The 16,674-nt window shown below is 42.6% G+C and overlaps 1 protein-coding gene across 4 annotated transcripts in view; it reads left to right on the forward strand.

Moving 5' to 3' along the window:
- Positions 1-16,674, forward strand: part of CHST15 (carbohydrate sulfotransferase 15) — a 95,299-nt gene that overhangs the window by 60,298 nt on the left and 18,327 nt on the right. For all 4 annotated transcript variants that reach the window (XM_074959200.1, XM_074959197.1, XM_074959199.1 and 1 more), the window contains 2 exons: positions 3,715-3,861; positions 7,466-7,622. In XM_074959200.1, coding sequence (XP_074815301.1) covers positions 3,715-3,861; positions 7,466-7,622 — 304 coding nt within the window. The remainder of the gene's footprint in view (positions 1-3,714; positions 3,862-7,465; positions 7,623-16,674) is intronic.

Consider the following 16,674-nt stretch of genomic DNA (forward strand, 5'->3'; position numbering starts at 1 on the left):
AACTAAAAGAAGGTTGAGGGGAGATATGATTGCTTTCTATAAATATATCAGAGGGATAAATACCGGAGAGGGAGAGGAATTATTTAAGCTCAGTACCAATGTGGACACAAGAGCAAATGGATATAAACTGGCCGTCGGGAAGTTTAGACTTGAAATTAGACGAAGGTTTCTAACCATCAGAGGAGTAAAGTTCTGGAACAGCCTTCCAAGGGAAGCAGTGGGGGCAAAAGACCTATCTGGCTTCAAGTTTAAACTCAGTAAGTTTATGGAGGAGATGGTATGATGGGATAACATGATTTTGGCAATTAATTGATCTTTAAATATTAATGGTAAATAGGCCCAATGGCCTGTGATGGGATGCTAGACGGGGTGGGATCTGAGTTACTACAGAAAATTCTTTCCTGGGTATCTGGCTGGTGAATCTTGCCCATATGCTCAGGGTTTAGCTGATCGCCATATTTGGGGTTGGGAAGGAATTTTCCTCTGGGCAGATTGGAAGAGGCCCTGGAGGTTTTTCGCCTTCCTCTGTAGCATGGGGCACGGGTCATTTGCTGGAGGATTCTCTGCTTCTTGAAGTCTTTAAACCATGATTTGTGGACTTCAATAGCTCAGACATAGGTGAGAGGTTTTTTGCAGGAGTGGGTTGGTGAGATTCTGTGGCCTGCGTTGTGCAGGAGGTCGGACTAGATGATCATAATGGTCCCTTCTGACCTTAATATCTATGAAAAAACGTGACCTACGAGGGAGAAACTGAGTTTGTTTAGTCTATGGAAGAGAAGACTGAGGGGGGACATAAATCTTCAAGTATGTAAAAATTGTTATAAAGAGGAGGGTGATAAATTGTTCTTTGTAACCACTGAGGACAGGACAAGAAGCGACGGGCTTAAATTGCAGCAACGGAGATTTAGGTTAGACATTAGGAAAAACTTCCTAAATGTAAGGGTAGTTCAGCACAGGAATAAATTACTTAGGAAGGCTGGGGAGTCTCTATCGTTGGAGGTTTTTAAGAACAGGTTAGACAAACACCTGTCAGGGTAGTACTTTGTCCTGCTTCAATGCAGGGGACAGGACCAAATGACCTGTCAAGGTCCTTTCAAGTCGTACATTTTTATGATTGTATTCCTTAGTTTGGTTTAAAAGCATATACTTTTTGCATTAGCTAATGTGTTTTATCTTTTTATTTTGCTGGGATTTTATATCCTGCATAGGGAAATTGTTACGTGCCCTTTTTAGGTTTTATTTGTTTTCTTCTTTAAACTCCCTTGAAAAGTAGCCCTTAGTGAAAACACAAGTGTTTCATTTCTGGAACAGCACCTCGGTAGAAAGTTGGCTCAGACTTCGGCCATGCCTACTCTACAAAATTAAGTTGACTTAACATATGTCGGCGTACAGTCACCACAGTAATCACATTGCTTGTGCATGTCTGCAGTTTGCTCCTGATGTCAGCGGTGCACATCCTCACCGGGAGCACTTGTATCAATTGTACCGTCAGTGTCGGGCATTGTGGGATAGCTCCTGAAAGCTAGTAACAATCAGTATAAGCAATGCAGTGTCTACACTGACACTGCGTTGCCCTAACAATATTGACCTTGACTGTACACCGCTCATGTAGGTGGAGTTAAGTCGGCATAGCAGGGCAGTTACGTCAGCAGGAGTGAAATTAAGTGTAGACACTTCCATAGTTAGGTCAATGTAAGCTGTCTTGCATTAGAAGAGACCTTAGAAAAGCCCAACTTTCCTGATTCACTTCTAATAACGTCTGTCATATTTTGTGTAATGTTCATATATGTACCACAAATGGTTTATTTATATAAATATCCTTGAGTGAAGACTGAGTAAAACCTGAGTTAGGATTTCAGTATTTGGCTGAATGGAGATTGGAGGCACTCTGCATTTCTCTGGCTAGACATATAAATCTTGACCCCGCACACATGGAAAAGGAGGTATCTATATCTGTTTACACACACATTTTATATTTGTGTGTGTTCACACACATACACATGGGGAAACAAAACAAATGAAGAAAAGGATAGATAGATATCTCCTTTTCAACATTAGTTTTTCCTTGTCTGTTACCATAAATAATGTATTTAATTTATTATTATATTTAGATTTCTAAAATGTGCCCACCAGATATTTTGAGTGCACAGTCATAATTTAGGAATCACACAGTATAGCACAAGTATAATCAAATAGATTTTCCCCCACCAAATTAGACATAATAGGAAAGAAACAATTCCTTCTACTTTAGGAATCACTGGGTGAAATTCTATGGGCTGTACAAAGCAGAAAGTCAGAGTAGATGATCATAATGCATTCTCACCTAGTCTTAAAAATCTATTAAAATCAAAATCATTCTTCACAGTCAGCCCTTCTGGCAAAAGCCTGGAAATAAATGATAAGCCTTATATCATGACCTGATGGTTAATAGGCTCAAGTTCTATCAGATCAATGGAGGGAGTGAATTTCAGATCCTAGAACCTTCCACAGAGAATACCCCGCTTCTAATCTCCAGATGTTTAAACGTAGAGCTTGTCAGCCAAAGCATCTCAGCTGATTGTGTCTGCCATGATGGTGCATGTGGGAGAGATGGCCAAATTCAGAGGTAAAGTGTAACATTAGATTTGCTTACATTAACAAACTCCCTAGCACTTAGACTCCCAAAGATCTAAATTGGCGTAATTTGCAATTGAAGAGCCAGGATGGGTAAATCAAAGTAAGGCAAGGGCAGCTTCTTAGAGCTGGGCCTTACTAATCTCTAGAATAAGAAGCAGGAATGCAGAGACTGGGGGGAACACACAAGAGGGAATGGAGAAATGGGAAGAGGATCAGCAACAAGTGGAGAGAGCAGGCACAAAAAAGGGAAAAGGAGCAGAGGATACCTAAGAGGGGCCGGTGATGCTGGAGATGAAGAATGAGGGCTGGTGATACTGCAAGGTGAATATAGAGGAAAAAGTAGCATAGGGATTGGAGTGTTTTGCTATTGGCTTTCATAGGAATTGGATCCACCCCAAAAGAATAAAATAGGAATTATACCTTGAAATAATCTTGTTACCAGTTCAATTTACTATTATTGTTAATTAGATTGGTAGGTGAAAAGAATTAATAAACAAAACATCTCCTCCAGATTTTTTAGTTCCCCTTCCCATCGTGTTTGAAAGTGTCTGTGAAATCCATTCACCCTTAGGCAAAATTGTTGTCAAAGCCAGGAATTGCAGAAAGGTGCTGTTTTCTTCAAATTTGGAAGACGGTCCATGTTGTTGTTCTGCTGATTTTCTGATTTGTTAAATGTGGGTGTAATTGACAGATTCAGGGCCAGATTTTTCTCTCAGGCACACCAGTGTAAATCCAAAGTCAAGTGACTCCAGTTACCCTGGTGTAAATGAGCAGAATCTGGCCCTCTATGTTCATTTCAAAAGCTAAACTTAGAAGAAAGTTCAAGCTATTCATTCAGGGTCTATAAAACATAGCACTTTAAAATATTTCCTCTCAGAATGAATTTATTTCTTAGTATTGTAGTATCTTGAATCACAACTACTTCATAATTGGCTTTTTATCTTAATGTTATGGTCCTTGGATTAATTCTCTGCTGGTGTAAAATGCTGTAGATTTATTGATGTCAATGGAGTTTTGCTGATTTACTCCAACTGTGGATCTGGCTTTTGAGTTTCATTTTCTAGCTTCTTTTTTTACTCATTAGGGTTTTGTTTTTAGGAATAATTCGTCTGAGGGATGGATTTCATGATCGCTACCCAGTGGAAGATTACCTTGATCTGTTTGACTTGGCTGCACATCAGATTCAGGGTGTGTTACAGAGTGATGTAACAAAAGGGCACAGCAAGATGAACCACATCATCATTGGTACTGCAAATACTACTTATGAAAATGTGTCAATGGTACTATATTAGTTGTAACATTTATAGTGATGGTAAAATAAGCTTAATCAAAGTGTCTTGTGTCCGGGGTAAGTTAATCATAGCAGAGGGTCATTCATGTCAGTTAAGGCCCCCATCTACAGATAGGTGCATTATTTGTTTTCCTCTGGAGGCAGGTTGCTTCCATTTACCTAAATGGATGTGCTATGCCTGGCAAGACTGCAGTATTGGGTCCTGTGAAGTTCTGCCATCAGGGACATCTGCAGATAGTCCTGCTTTTTATATTACAGTCTACAATACTTTCACAGTATTGAACACTTAGATAAACTCAGTTCACTTATTTAAATTAGCAGCGTACATATTTAAGTACTTTTACCTCGTTACAGCTTTTTCTAAAGTTCATGTTTTTTCTGTAGTCTCAGTTTCCCTTATCGCTAAGGTTACTTTGGCCCTTATTAAGTTTGCAGGAAAAGTTCTGAATTATTATGCTCATTAAATCAGTTTTTTATGACCTCAGTAAAAAAGTCTGGTCTAGAGACAGTCTACATGATGTATGAAAATCAGGTTTCCTTAGAATGCTGCATTGTTAAATTTCAGATTATTAAAAAGGGAAATTTAATTAAAACTATAAACATTCCTTTAACTTTGTCATGTAACAGTATTTTCAAATTCTAACCATCTTTGAGTCATACCTTTATTGGGTAATATATTTTCTCAAATAAAACAGTAGATCTTTAGAAGACCTATAGAGTACACTGCTATTCTAGCTTCAGGCATTCTAAGCAGGACTTTTTTATTTACAATCATTAATCTGATAAATTCACAAGAATGTTTTATGAAAACATGACATGATTTTATTCCATTAATCTCAAGATAAGGACAGTGTAAATTTATTCTTTAATGAAAGTAGGCAGTTTAATCATACCGTATGTGCTTTAAGTCCATAGGAAAAATTAGTATATATTTGATTGTGCTATGATAATTTGATATATAAATGCAGTGGATATAACAGTGATTAATTCAACATGTGTTGAATAGGGTACTCTCTTTACAGATATTAAATCTGTATTCGGTGTAAAGAGACACTGTCAAATGAGTAGGAATTAATTTCTTTTTCCTTTTAGTTCCTCACAGTCATCCTGTTTTGGTTCCGAACACAAGCTATACTGAATTAACCGCACAAAAAACAGAATCTTTAGCTTAAAGTTCACTCCCCTGAATGAGTAAACTGAGAGCATGTATACAAAAGTAAACATGTCGGCCAAATCCACATGCAAAGTAAGGACTAGACTCCACTGTTCTTATTCTTGTAGGTAAGGATGGCAGAATCTGGTCCTCTGTGGGTTGTTGTGCAGAAGAGTTCCAAATGAGTGAAGGCGAGAGAGAATATTTTAATTGTTCAGACACCACGCTTATGTCTGTGGGATAGCTGGCTGGCTAGATGGATGAGAGGCTGCTGATTATTTTCAGAGGCTTTCTGGCACAGTTACTGTAGCCTCTGTAGCTGCTGCCCACTGCTTCGTTGGTGGGTAGATTCATGAATATATGGACTCATGCTTGTGCCTGCACCCATGCCCTGGACAGCTGCTTGGCCCCCCAAACACCTCTGTGCCATAGGATGGATGGAGCCCACTGTCTGTCTGGATTTCTCACTTCCTACCCTCTTCCCACACAGCAGGACAACATTGGTTCCAATGCATCTGGGGCCTAACAGAGCTCTTAAATTGGCTGGAGCTGTGGGGCAAATTCTCTGTCTTAAAATCGGTATAATTCATAGACTTCAGTGAAGCTGTGCCAATCTGGATTGTCAGAGTACTCATATATCTAAATGCATTGTTCTTACTCAGTCCATGCAAGATTTATATTCCACATATGCCTTCACACATATTTACAGCACTGGGCCTTGTTTGTTACACTGCTAATACAAATACAGACTCTCACTCCTGGTTTGGTGGGGGGATTTTGCTCCAATGCTGCATTTAGTCTTTTGCGGTTCCACTTGACCCAGCTTTTGAGCTGAACTGACCGCTGCTGAACTAATGTGTCAGATAATCTGCTCAAGGTCATGTAATAGTGTTTATAATTGATTTGGAATGAGAAATCAAAGATCTTCTGGACTTCCAGTCTTAGACTGTAGAGCCCCAGTATCTCCTGTCAGAACAATGGGAATGAGAATATCCGTAAATAATTCTGGTCTCTAATGACTTCCAGGCTCTTTTAGGGAAGTACATTAAGTAAAAGTGGAGCCTAAAGGAAGTGATAAATGCTTATTTAGTATAAAGGCTTTGGCAATTTTTATTTTAAATTTAAAAACTTGATTGGATTTTTCCAAAATGAGGATTCAAATACAAAGAAAAAGAGGAGGCAAAGAAAGAGAAAAGGAAAATTCCTTACAATAAGAATATATTTGCATATATGTACTTGTACATGATTAAATCACAGAACTATCAATTACAAGGTGTTTTTTTTTCCTCATCCCTTTTGGTTCAAAAACTCATTAACAGAAATTAGTGCCTCCCACACTGGCAAAAAGAGAGAGCTTGAAAAAGGCTAAAGCGTACATTTTGTTGAAGCAAATTTTGTCTCATAAATTTTAGTGTTACTCAGCAGAAGGAGACAGTACAGTTTTAAAAGATAGATGTAGTATGTGGCACTATTGGCTAGATTCTGATATCCTTTACTCAGTTGAGTAGTTACTGAGTAGCAACCTACTCCAGGAGTAGTCCTATTAAAATAAATGACACTGCTTTCGGAGTAAGGTTTTTTCTTGACCTAAAGACATCAGAATCTGGTCTTTAACTGTGTTTTATTATTCATTGTGAAATCAGTTTATTTTGTCTTCCTTTTAAGTGCATATCTGTACTTGAGACTATGGGACATGATGCTATTGTACAGTATCTCTTATGGTGTACAATAAAGCTCCAATAATAACCGAGGAGAAGGAAAGATTCAATACACTGTAACACAGCAAAGCTGGCTGACTGCTTTTATTCCCACATTGCCTGTGGATCTCTCAGATCCTCAGTTCGTGGACTAAGCAACACTGATTGGTCTGGTCTGGTTCTTTACATTTTTATCTGGCTGGCCAATTACAAATGATGTCATTCACTTAGGGCTTACTTCCCTGCAATTAGGGAAGTGTTAAAAGTAACTCTTAGAAAGTACCTTCAAGATAAGGTGGAATTGAAAATCTTGATGGGATATACGTTCTTCCTGTCTGGACAGTAGGAAATAGTTATAGTACCACTAGAGTACAAATTTTGTGCATTATATAATTGATCACACCCTTTTAAAGTTAAATATATTGGCATATTCATCAACCATTTTCAGAAGTACAGCATAATGATAGTGATAATTTGTGTAATTATATACGTGTCTTTAACTATAACTACATTTAAACAGTAAGAGCTTCCTGATTTTGCAGAAAGATGGGCCAGATCTTCAGCCAGTGTAAATCAGCATAAGTCCATCAAAGTCAATGGAGCCAGACTGATTTACACCAGCTGAGGATCAGGATCTATATCTTTTGTGCCAATGTAAAGAAAAAAAATTAGTCAAAGATACTCATTGTAAATACTTTTCATTTCTAGGAGAAGCCAGTGCTTCTACAATGTGGGATAACAATGCCTGGGTTTTCTTCTATGACAACAGTACTGATGGAGAACCTCCATTTTTAATCCAGGATTTCATCCATGCTTTCCAGCCCGATGCCAAACTTATCGTCATGCTGAGGGATCCTGTTGAAAGGTTAGCAATAAAGCAATGCGTGGAATTCTTTCTCACTAGAAACAAGAGTTGTTGTTTTTTCTTAAAGCTGTAATAAATGTACTTATACTGTTTATATGCCCGAGGTCTACTTCTTTTCTGGTATAAGTGTTAATACTTGTAAAATCCCTGTAGCTTTATTGATTTATAATTAACTTCAGATTTTGTAAATATTTATGGCTTCATTCCAAGTGTTTTGAAATTTTCAATTTTAATAACATTTGAAAAAAAAAAATAACTGGCACTGAGTAGTGCTTCAATTCAAATTAGAAACAATGGGTAGTAGGGTTTACATCTCCAAAGGGGCAGAATATTTAAAAAGAAGATTGAGAATGGCCCCCAAATAAGCAAATTATACAAGGTTTCAGAGTAGCAGCCGTGTTAGTCTGTATCCACAAAAAGAAAAGGAGGACTTGAGGCACCTTAGGGTATGTCTACACTACGAAATTAGGTCAAATTTATAGAAGTCTGTTTTGTAGAAATCGGTTTTATATATTTGAGTGTGTGTCCCCACAGAAAATGCTCTAAGTGCATTAAGTGCATTAACTCGGCGGAGTGCTTCCACAGTGCCGAGGCAGGCGTTGACTTCCAGAGTGTTGCACTGTGGGTAGCTATCCCACAGTTCCCGCAGTCTCCACTGCCCATTGGAATTCTGGGTTGAGATCCCAATGCCTGATGGGGCTAAAACATTGTCACGGGTGGTTCTGGGTACATATCGTCAGGCCCCCGTTCCCTCCCTCTCTCTGTGAAAGCAGCAGCAGACAATCGTTTCGCGCCTTTTTTCTTGAGTTACCTGTGCAGACGCCATACCACAGCAAGCATGGAGCCCGCTCAGGTAACCGTCACCCTATGTCTCCTGGGTGCTGGCAGACATGGTACTGCATTGCTACACAGCAGCAGCAACCCATTGCCTTGTAGCAGCAGACGGTATAATAGGACTGGTAGCCGTCATCGTCATGTCCAAGGTGCTCCTGGCCATGTCGGCCAGGAGCGCCTGGGCAGACATGGTGCAGGGACTACATTAGAAGTGACTTGACCAGGTCATTCTCTTTAGTCCTGCAGTCAGTCCTATTGAACCATCTTATGGTGAGCAGGCAGGCGATATAGATTGCTAGCAGTCCTATTGTACCATCTTCTGCCGGGCAGGTAAGAGATGAGGATGGCTAGCAGTCCTATTGTACCATCTTCTGCCGAGCAGCCGTGAGATGTGGGATGGCTTGCAGTCCTTCTGCACCATCTGCTGCCAGCCAAAGATGTAAAAGATAGATGGAGTGGATCAAAACAAGAAATAGACCAGCTTTGTTTTGTACTCATTTGCTTCCCTCCTTCCCCCCCCCCCCCATCTAGGGGACTCCTTCCTCTAGGTCACACTGCAGTCACTCACAGAGAAGGTGCAGCGAGGTAAATCGAGCCATGTATCAATCAGAGGCCAGACCAACCTGCTTGTTCCAATAAGAACAATTACTTAGGTGCACCATTTCTTATTGGAACCCTCTGTGAAGTCCTGCCTGAAATACTCCTTGATGTAAAGCCACCCCCTTTGTTGATTTTAATTCCCTGTAAGCCAACCCTGTAAGCCATGTCGTCAGTCGCCTGTCCCTCCGTCAGAGCAACGGCAGACAATCGTTCCGCGCCTTTTTTCTGTGCGGACGCCATACCAAGGCAAGCATGGAGGCCGCTCAGCTCACTTTGGCAATTAGGAGCACATTAAACACCACACGCATTATCCAGCAGTATGTGCAGCACCAGAACCTGGCAGAGCGATACCGGGCGAGGAGGCGACGTCAGCGCAGTCACGTGAGTGATCAGGACATGGACACAGATTTCTCTGAAAGCATGGGCCCTGCCAATGCATGCATCATGGTGCTAATGGGGCAGGTTCATGCTGTGGAATGCCGATTCTTGACTCGGGAAACAAGCACTGACTGGTGGGACCGCATAGTGTTGCAGGTCTGGGACGATTCCCAGTGGCTGCGAAACTTTTGCATGCGTAAGGGCACTTTCATGGAACTTTGTGACTTGCTTTCCCCTGCCCTGACACGCATGAATACCAAGATGAGAGCAGCCCTCACAGTTGAGAAGTGAGTGGCAATAGCCCTGTGGAAGCTTGCAACGCCAGACAGCTACTGGTCAGTTGGGAATCAATTTGGAGTGGGCAAATCTACTGTGGGAGCTGCTGTGATGCAAGTAGCCCACGCAATCAAAGATCTGCTGATATCAAGGGTAGTGACTTTGGGAAATGTGCAGGTCATAGTGGATGGCTTTGGTGCAATGGGATTTCCTAACTGTGGTGGGGCAATAGACGGAGCCCATATCCCTATCTTGGCACTGGAGCACTAAGCCGGTGAGTATATAAACCGCAAGGGGTACTTTTCAATAGTGCTGCAAGCTTTGGTGGATCACAAGGGACGTTTCACCAACATCAACGTGGGATGGCCGGGAAAGGTACATGACGCTCGCATCTTCAGGAACTCTGGTCTGTTTCAAAAGCTGCAGGAAGGGACTTTATTCCCAGACCAGAAAATAACTGTTGGGGGTGTTGAAATGCCTATAGTTATCCTTGGGGACCCAGCCTACCCCTTAATGCCATGGCTCATGAAGCCGTACACAGGCAGCCTAGACAGTAGTCAGGAGCTCTTCTGCACTTGCTCAGCCTGTAGTTGAACGGTGGTAGAATGTGCATTTGGATGTTTAAAGGCGCGCTGGCGCAGTTTACTGACTCGCTTAGACCTCAGCGAAACCAATATTCCCACTGTTATTACTGCTTGCTGTGCGCTCCACAATATCTGTGAGAGTAAGGGGGAGACGTTTATGGCGGGGTGGGAGGTTGAGGCAAATCGTCTGGCTGCTGGTTACGCGCAGCCAGACACCAGGGTGGTTAGAAGAGCACAGGAGGGTGCGGTACGCATCAGAGAAGCTTTGAAAACCAGTTTCATGACTGGCCAGGCTACGGTGTGAAAGTTCTGTTTGTTTCTCCTTGATGAAACCCCCCGCCCCTTGGTTCATTCTACTTCCCTGTAAGCTAACCACCCTCCCCTCCTCCCTTCAATCACCGCTTGCAGAGACAATAGTCATTGTTGCTTCACATTCATGCATTCTTTATTCATTCATCACACAAATAGGGGGATGACTACCAAGGTAGCCCAGGAGGGGTGGTGGAGGAGGGAAGGAAAATGCCACGCAGCACTTTAAAAGTTTACAACTTTAAAATTTATTGAATGCCAGCCTTCTGTTTTTTGGGCAATCCTCTGTGGTGGAGTGGCTGGTTGGCCGGAGGCCCCCCACCGCGTTCTTGGGCGTCTGGGTGTGGAGGCTATGGAACTTGGGGAGGAGGGCGGTTGGTTACACAGGGGCTGTAGTGGCAGTCTGTGCTCCAGCTGCCTTTGCTGCAGCTCAACCATACACTGGAGCATACTGGTTTGATCCTCCAGCAGCCTCAGCATTGAATCCTGCCTCCTCTCATCACGCTGCCACCACATTTGAGCTTCAGCCCTCTCTTCAGCCCGCCACCTCTCCTCCCGGTCATTTTGTGCTTTCCTGCACTCTGACATTATTTGCCTCCACGCATTCGTCTGTGCTCTGTCAGTGTGGGAGGACAGCATGAGCTCAGAGAACATTTCATCACGAGTGCGTTTCTTTTTCTTTCTTATCTTCACTAGCCTCTGGGAAGGAGAAGATCCTGTGACCATTGAAACACATGCAGCTGGTGGAGAAAAAAAAGGGACAGCGGTATTTAAAAAGACACATTTTATAAAACAGTGGCTACACTCTTTCAGGGTAAACCTTGCTGTTAACATTACATACATAGCACATGTGCTTTCGTTACAAGGTCGCATTTTGCCTCCCCCCACCGCGTGGCTACCCCCTCAACCCTCCCCCCTCCCCGTGGCTAACAGCGGGGAACATTTCTGTTCAGCCACAGGCAAACAGCTCAGCAGGAACGGGCACCTCTGAGTGTCCCCTGAAGAAAAGCACCCTATTTCAACCAGGTGACCATGAATGATATCTCACTCTCCTGAGGATAACATAGAGAGATAAAGAACGGATGTTGTTTGAACGCCAGCAAACATACACTGCAATGCTTTGTTGTACAATGATTCCCGAGTACGTGTTACTGGCCTGGAGTGGTAAAGTGTCCTACCATGGAGGATGCAATAAGGCTGCCCTCCCCAGAAACCTTTTGCAGAGGCTTTGGGAGTACATCCAGGAGAGCCGCGAATGCCAGGGCAAATTAATCCTTTCACATGCTTGCTTTTAAACCATGTATAGTATTTTAAAAGGTACACTCACTGGAGGTCCCTTCTCTGCCTGCTGGGTCCAGGAGGCAGCCTTGGGTGGGTTCGGGGGGTACTGGCTCCAGGTCCAGGGTGAGAAACAGTTCCTGGCTGTCGGGAAAACCGGTTTCTCCGCTTGCTTGCTGTGAGCTATCTACAACCTCATCATCAGCATCATCTTCTTCGTCCCCAAAACCTGCTTCCGTGTTGCCTCCATTGAAGGAGTCAAACAACACGGCTGGGGTAGTGGTGGCTGAACCCCCTAAAATGGCATGCAGCTCATCATAGATGCGGCATGTTTGGGGCTCTGACCCGGAGCGGCCGTTCGCCACTCTGGTTTTCTGGTAGGCTTGCCTCAGCTCCTTAAGTTTCACGCGGCACTGCTTCGGGTCCCTGTTATGGCCTCTGTCCTTCATGCCCTGGGAGATTTTGACAAAGGTTTTGGCATTTCAAAAACTGGAACAGAGTTCTGATAGCACGGATTCCTCTCCCCATACAGCGATCAGATCTCGTACCTCCCGTTCAGTCCATGCTGGAGCTCTTTTGCGATTCTGGGACTCCATCATGGTCACCTCTGCTGATGAGCTCTGCATGGTCACTTGCAGCTTGCCACGCTGGCCAAACAGGAAATGAGATTCAAAAGTTCGCGGTTCTTTTCCTGTCTACCTGGCCAGTGCATCTGAGTTGAGAGTGCTGTCCAGAGCGGTCACAATGGAGCACTCTGGGATAGCTCCCGGAGGCCAATACCATTGAATTGTGTCCACAGTACCCCAAATTCGACCCGGCAAGGCCGATTTAAGTGCTAATCCACTTGTCACGGGTGGAGTAAGGAAATCGATTTTAAGAGCCCTTTAAGTCGAAATAAAGGGCTTCATCGTGTGGACGGGTGCAGGTTTACATCGATTTAATGCTGCTAAATTCGACCTAAAGTCCTAGTGTAGACCAGGGCTTAGAGACTAACCAATTTATTTGAGCATAAGCTTTCATGAGCTACAGCTTACTTCATTGGATGCATTCAGTGAAAAATACAGTGGGGAGATTTATATACACAGAGAACATGAAACAATGGGTGTTACCATACACACTGTAACGAGAGTGATCAGGTAAGATGAGCTATTACCAGCAGGAGAGCCGGGGGGGAGGGAGGGGCGGGGGAACCTTTTGTTGTGATGATCAAGGTGGGCCATTTCCAGCAGTTGACAAGAACGTCTGAGGAACAGCGGGGGAGTGGGGGGGAATAAACATGGGGAAATAGTTTTACTTTGTGTAATGACCCATCCGCTCCCCGTCTTTATTCAAGCCTAAGTTAATTGTATCCAGTTTGCAAATTAATTCCAATTCAGCAGTCTCTCGTTGGAGTCTGTTTCTGAAGGTTTTTTGTTGAAGAATTGCCACTTTTAGGTCTGTAATCGAGTGACCAGAGAGATTGAAGTGTTCTCCGACTGGTTTATGAATGTTATAATTCTTGACATCTGATTTGTGTCCATTTATTCTTTTACGTAGAGACTGTCCAGTTTGACCAATGTACATGGCAGAGGGGCATTTCTGGCACATGATGGCATATATCACAGATGTGCAGGTAGATGTGCAGGTCAACGAGCCTCTGATAGTGTGGCTGATGTGATTAGGCCCTATAATGGTGTCCCCTGAATAGATATGTGGACACACAGTTGGCTACGGGCTTTGTTGCAAGGATAGGTTCCTGGGTTCGTGGTTCTGTTGTGTGGTGTGTGGTTGCTGGTGAGTATTTGCTTCAGGTTGAGGGGCTATCTGTAAGCAAGGACTCGCCTGTCTCCCAAGATCTGTGAGAGTGATGGGTCATCCTTCAGGATAGGTTGTAGATCCTCGATGATGCGTTGGAGAGGTTTTAGTTGGGGGCTGAAGGTGATGGCTAGTGGCTTCTGTTGTTTTCTTCCCTCCTCTCCCCCCACCACTCTCCTGCTGGTAATAGCTCACCTTACCTGATCACTCTCGTTACAGTGTGTATGGTAACACCCATTGTTTCATGTTCTCTGTGTATATAAATCTCCCCACTGTATTTTCCACTGAATGCATCCGATGAAGTGAGCTGTAGCTCATGAAAGCTTATGCTCAAATAAATTGGTTAGTCTCTAAGGTGCCACAAGTCCTCCTTTTCTTTATACAAGGTTTTTTTGTTTGTTTGTTAAAATCTTGGAAAGACTTGGTAAAGTACTAAGCTAAAATGTCTGGGGCATATTTAACTTCCACAGCTAACACTTACTTAACAGGTCATCCTTGGTCTTGCTGACTTTGGCAGTGGTATGGGGTTGAACTTTTACAAAGATAAACTGTTCTTGAACTATTTTTCCTGTGTATTAGACATAAACAGCTTTTTTTTCCATTTATGTTTTAGCTCTTCTCTGGGCAGCTGTGCCCTAGCAGGCTGTCAGTAGAGAGGGATTTGTACTGTGCTCTCGTTTGCAGTGTGGTGCAGAGGGTAGCAAAAGCAAAGAACAGAGGCCCTGAGGAGCAGAGTGAAGCTGTGCAGCATGATCCACAGTCCCTTCATGGCAACTACACATTTTGTCAAATATATATTTTCAGGGCAGTTCAACCATCTGCAGGCTAGGGCTTCACCATCCTTCAAGGACGAGGTCTCCGGTAAAAGGTCCCTACCTTGCACAGGAAAGCGGTGAGGGGACCTGAGAGGTTAGTGGAAGAGTAGATAGTCTTCACTGATGTTATAAGGACCACACAGTTTGGGCCAAAGTTTCCCATGTATGTTGTAGCTTGTGGTTGTGGGCCATGCCTCTCTAGGTAGCCTCTAATGCCACACACAAGTGGCAAGAATCTACAGTGGTGTACTTCCTCCAATTTTTTATAGCACTGGAAAACTTTTGACGTTAGTTCTCCTTTACTACTGAGATAGACACATCTGGCCAGATACACAGCTTCAAAGATAAAGGCAATATATTGAGGGCCACAAAAATGGGGGTGAGGGGAAGCACATAATTCTAACGAGGCTATCCAAAACAGGGCTGCACCAAATAATTCCAGCGCTAGACACACGCTTCATGGGTTTCAGTGTGCCCTGCCACACTGCCATGGCTCACCCACGGAAAAGGCATCTACTACGCTGGTGGGGTCCAACAAACATGTTTTGTTTGGGCAGGTTACCACCCCAGAAAAAACATTATAGGGTGATGGCAGCAAGGGCTACCCACGCATACTATCCCTCTGGGTGAGTGTTGTCAGAGGCCCCCAGAACAGCAGAATGCTGAATTAATAACCCATTAAAATGCATGGGGCAGTTCTCCCATTTGAGAGCAGAACTATAGTTTAAAGGCTGTCTACAGACTCAGGCACTGATATCACTTGGGTCATGTTTTCAGGCTTTTATAAATATAAAGTCAGATCATCAGTTGATGTCATCACATAACTCTTGAGCTGAGACACTAGGCTTGTGCCTCTGAGGTCTGATCCAACACCCAGTGACCCAGTGGGAAGACTGCCATTGACTTCGGTTGGCATTGGATTGGCCCCATAGGATATGTCTACACTGCAGTTAAAAACCTGTGGCTGGCCTATGTAAGCTGACGGGCTCGTGTGGCTTGGGCTAAGGAGCTGTTTAATTGGGGGCCTGAGCCTGAATGTCTACACCACAATTAAACATGAGCCTGAGTCGGATGATATGGGCCAGCCGTGACTGTTTAATTGCAGTGTAAACATACCCATAGTGCCTATGTCTTAATCAGTTCCTGTATCTACATGAACTAGCTAAATGTTTATTGGGTGATTACAGGGTGAGATCCCATTATTACTCTTACAGAGTTTTATTCCATTTTTAACTAAGTCCGAGATAAACGTCAGCAGTGAAATTCCAGTTCGTCAACAGAGGGAAGAGCAAACCCATCTTCTCTCCTGTCCTGTAAATTTTGATAATTATTTTATCAGTACTGTGCTAGAAACCATGCACTAAACTACATCTGGAGGAAGGAGGTGATGGGTGAAGACTAGCCATTCAGGGCAGAAATTGTCTCTTGTATGTTTGTGTAGTGCCCAGCACAATGGGTCCCCATTGGGACGTTTGGGTGCTAACATAATACAATTTAATTAAAATTCAATTGGAAATTGACAACCTAAGCTAAGGCCTAAACTTATTATAATCTATTCAAGTTATTTAAATTAAATACAAAAAATATTAAGCAACACATGTGTGCTGCCAAATTTTAAAGAAAGTCAAACTATTGAACTGGTGGAAGCCACTATATAAGTACCTAGAAACAAAGTTAGTTGAAATGAAAAACTGACTTTTCACAACAGCAGCTGCAGAGAGAATATTTTCTTTATTTCAGTTTATTCAACAAGCTGAGTTCAGTGACTAGTTCACTAAAAGTTAAGAAACCAATTGGGAGTTGAAAAAGCAGGAATGCTTGCTTCCCTTTCCCAGCATATGAATAAAAATTAATTGGAGAGGATGAGATCTACTAATCCTAACATCTTGAAGGACATATTAATCAGAACAATCCACTCCATTCACTAATTACCAATAATACTTGCTTTTGTGTAATAAATCAGTTAGTTTTAAATGCAAAACATGTTTTGATAAGCTTCTAGATAATTTTTTTCCTTATTTATCCAGCACTTTTACAGTAGTTTTATTCAATAAAAAGACCTTAAAATGCTAGTGTTGTGCATATTTAATTGAATTTCCATCAAAATATAACTTGACACAAATCTCAAGTAAAAATTAATTGCCTTTTAATAAATAAAGAATGCATCATTCACCATTTTATAAC

The sequence above is a fragment of the Natator depressus genome, chromosome 7, assembly GCF_965152275.1.
Source record: "Natator depressus isolate rNatDep1 chromosome 7, rNatDep2.hap1, whole genome shotgun sequence".
Taxonomy (NCBI): domain Eukaryota; kingdom Metazoa; phylum Chordata; order Testudines; family Cheloniidae; genus Natator; species Natator depressus.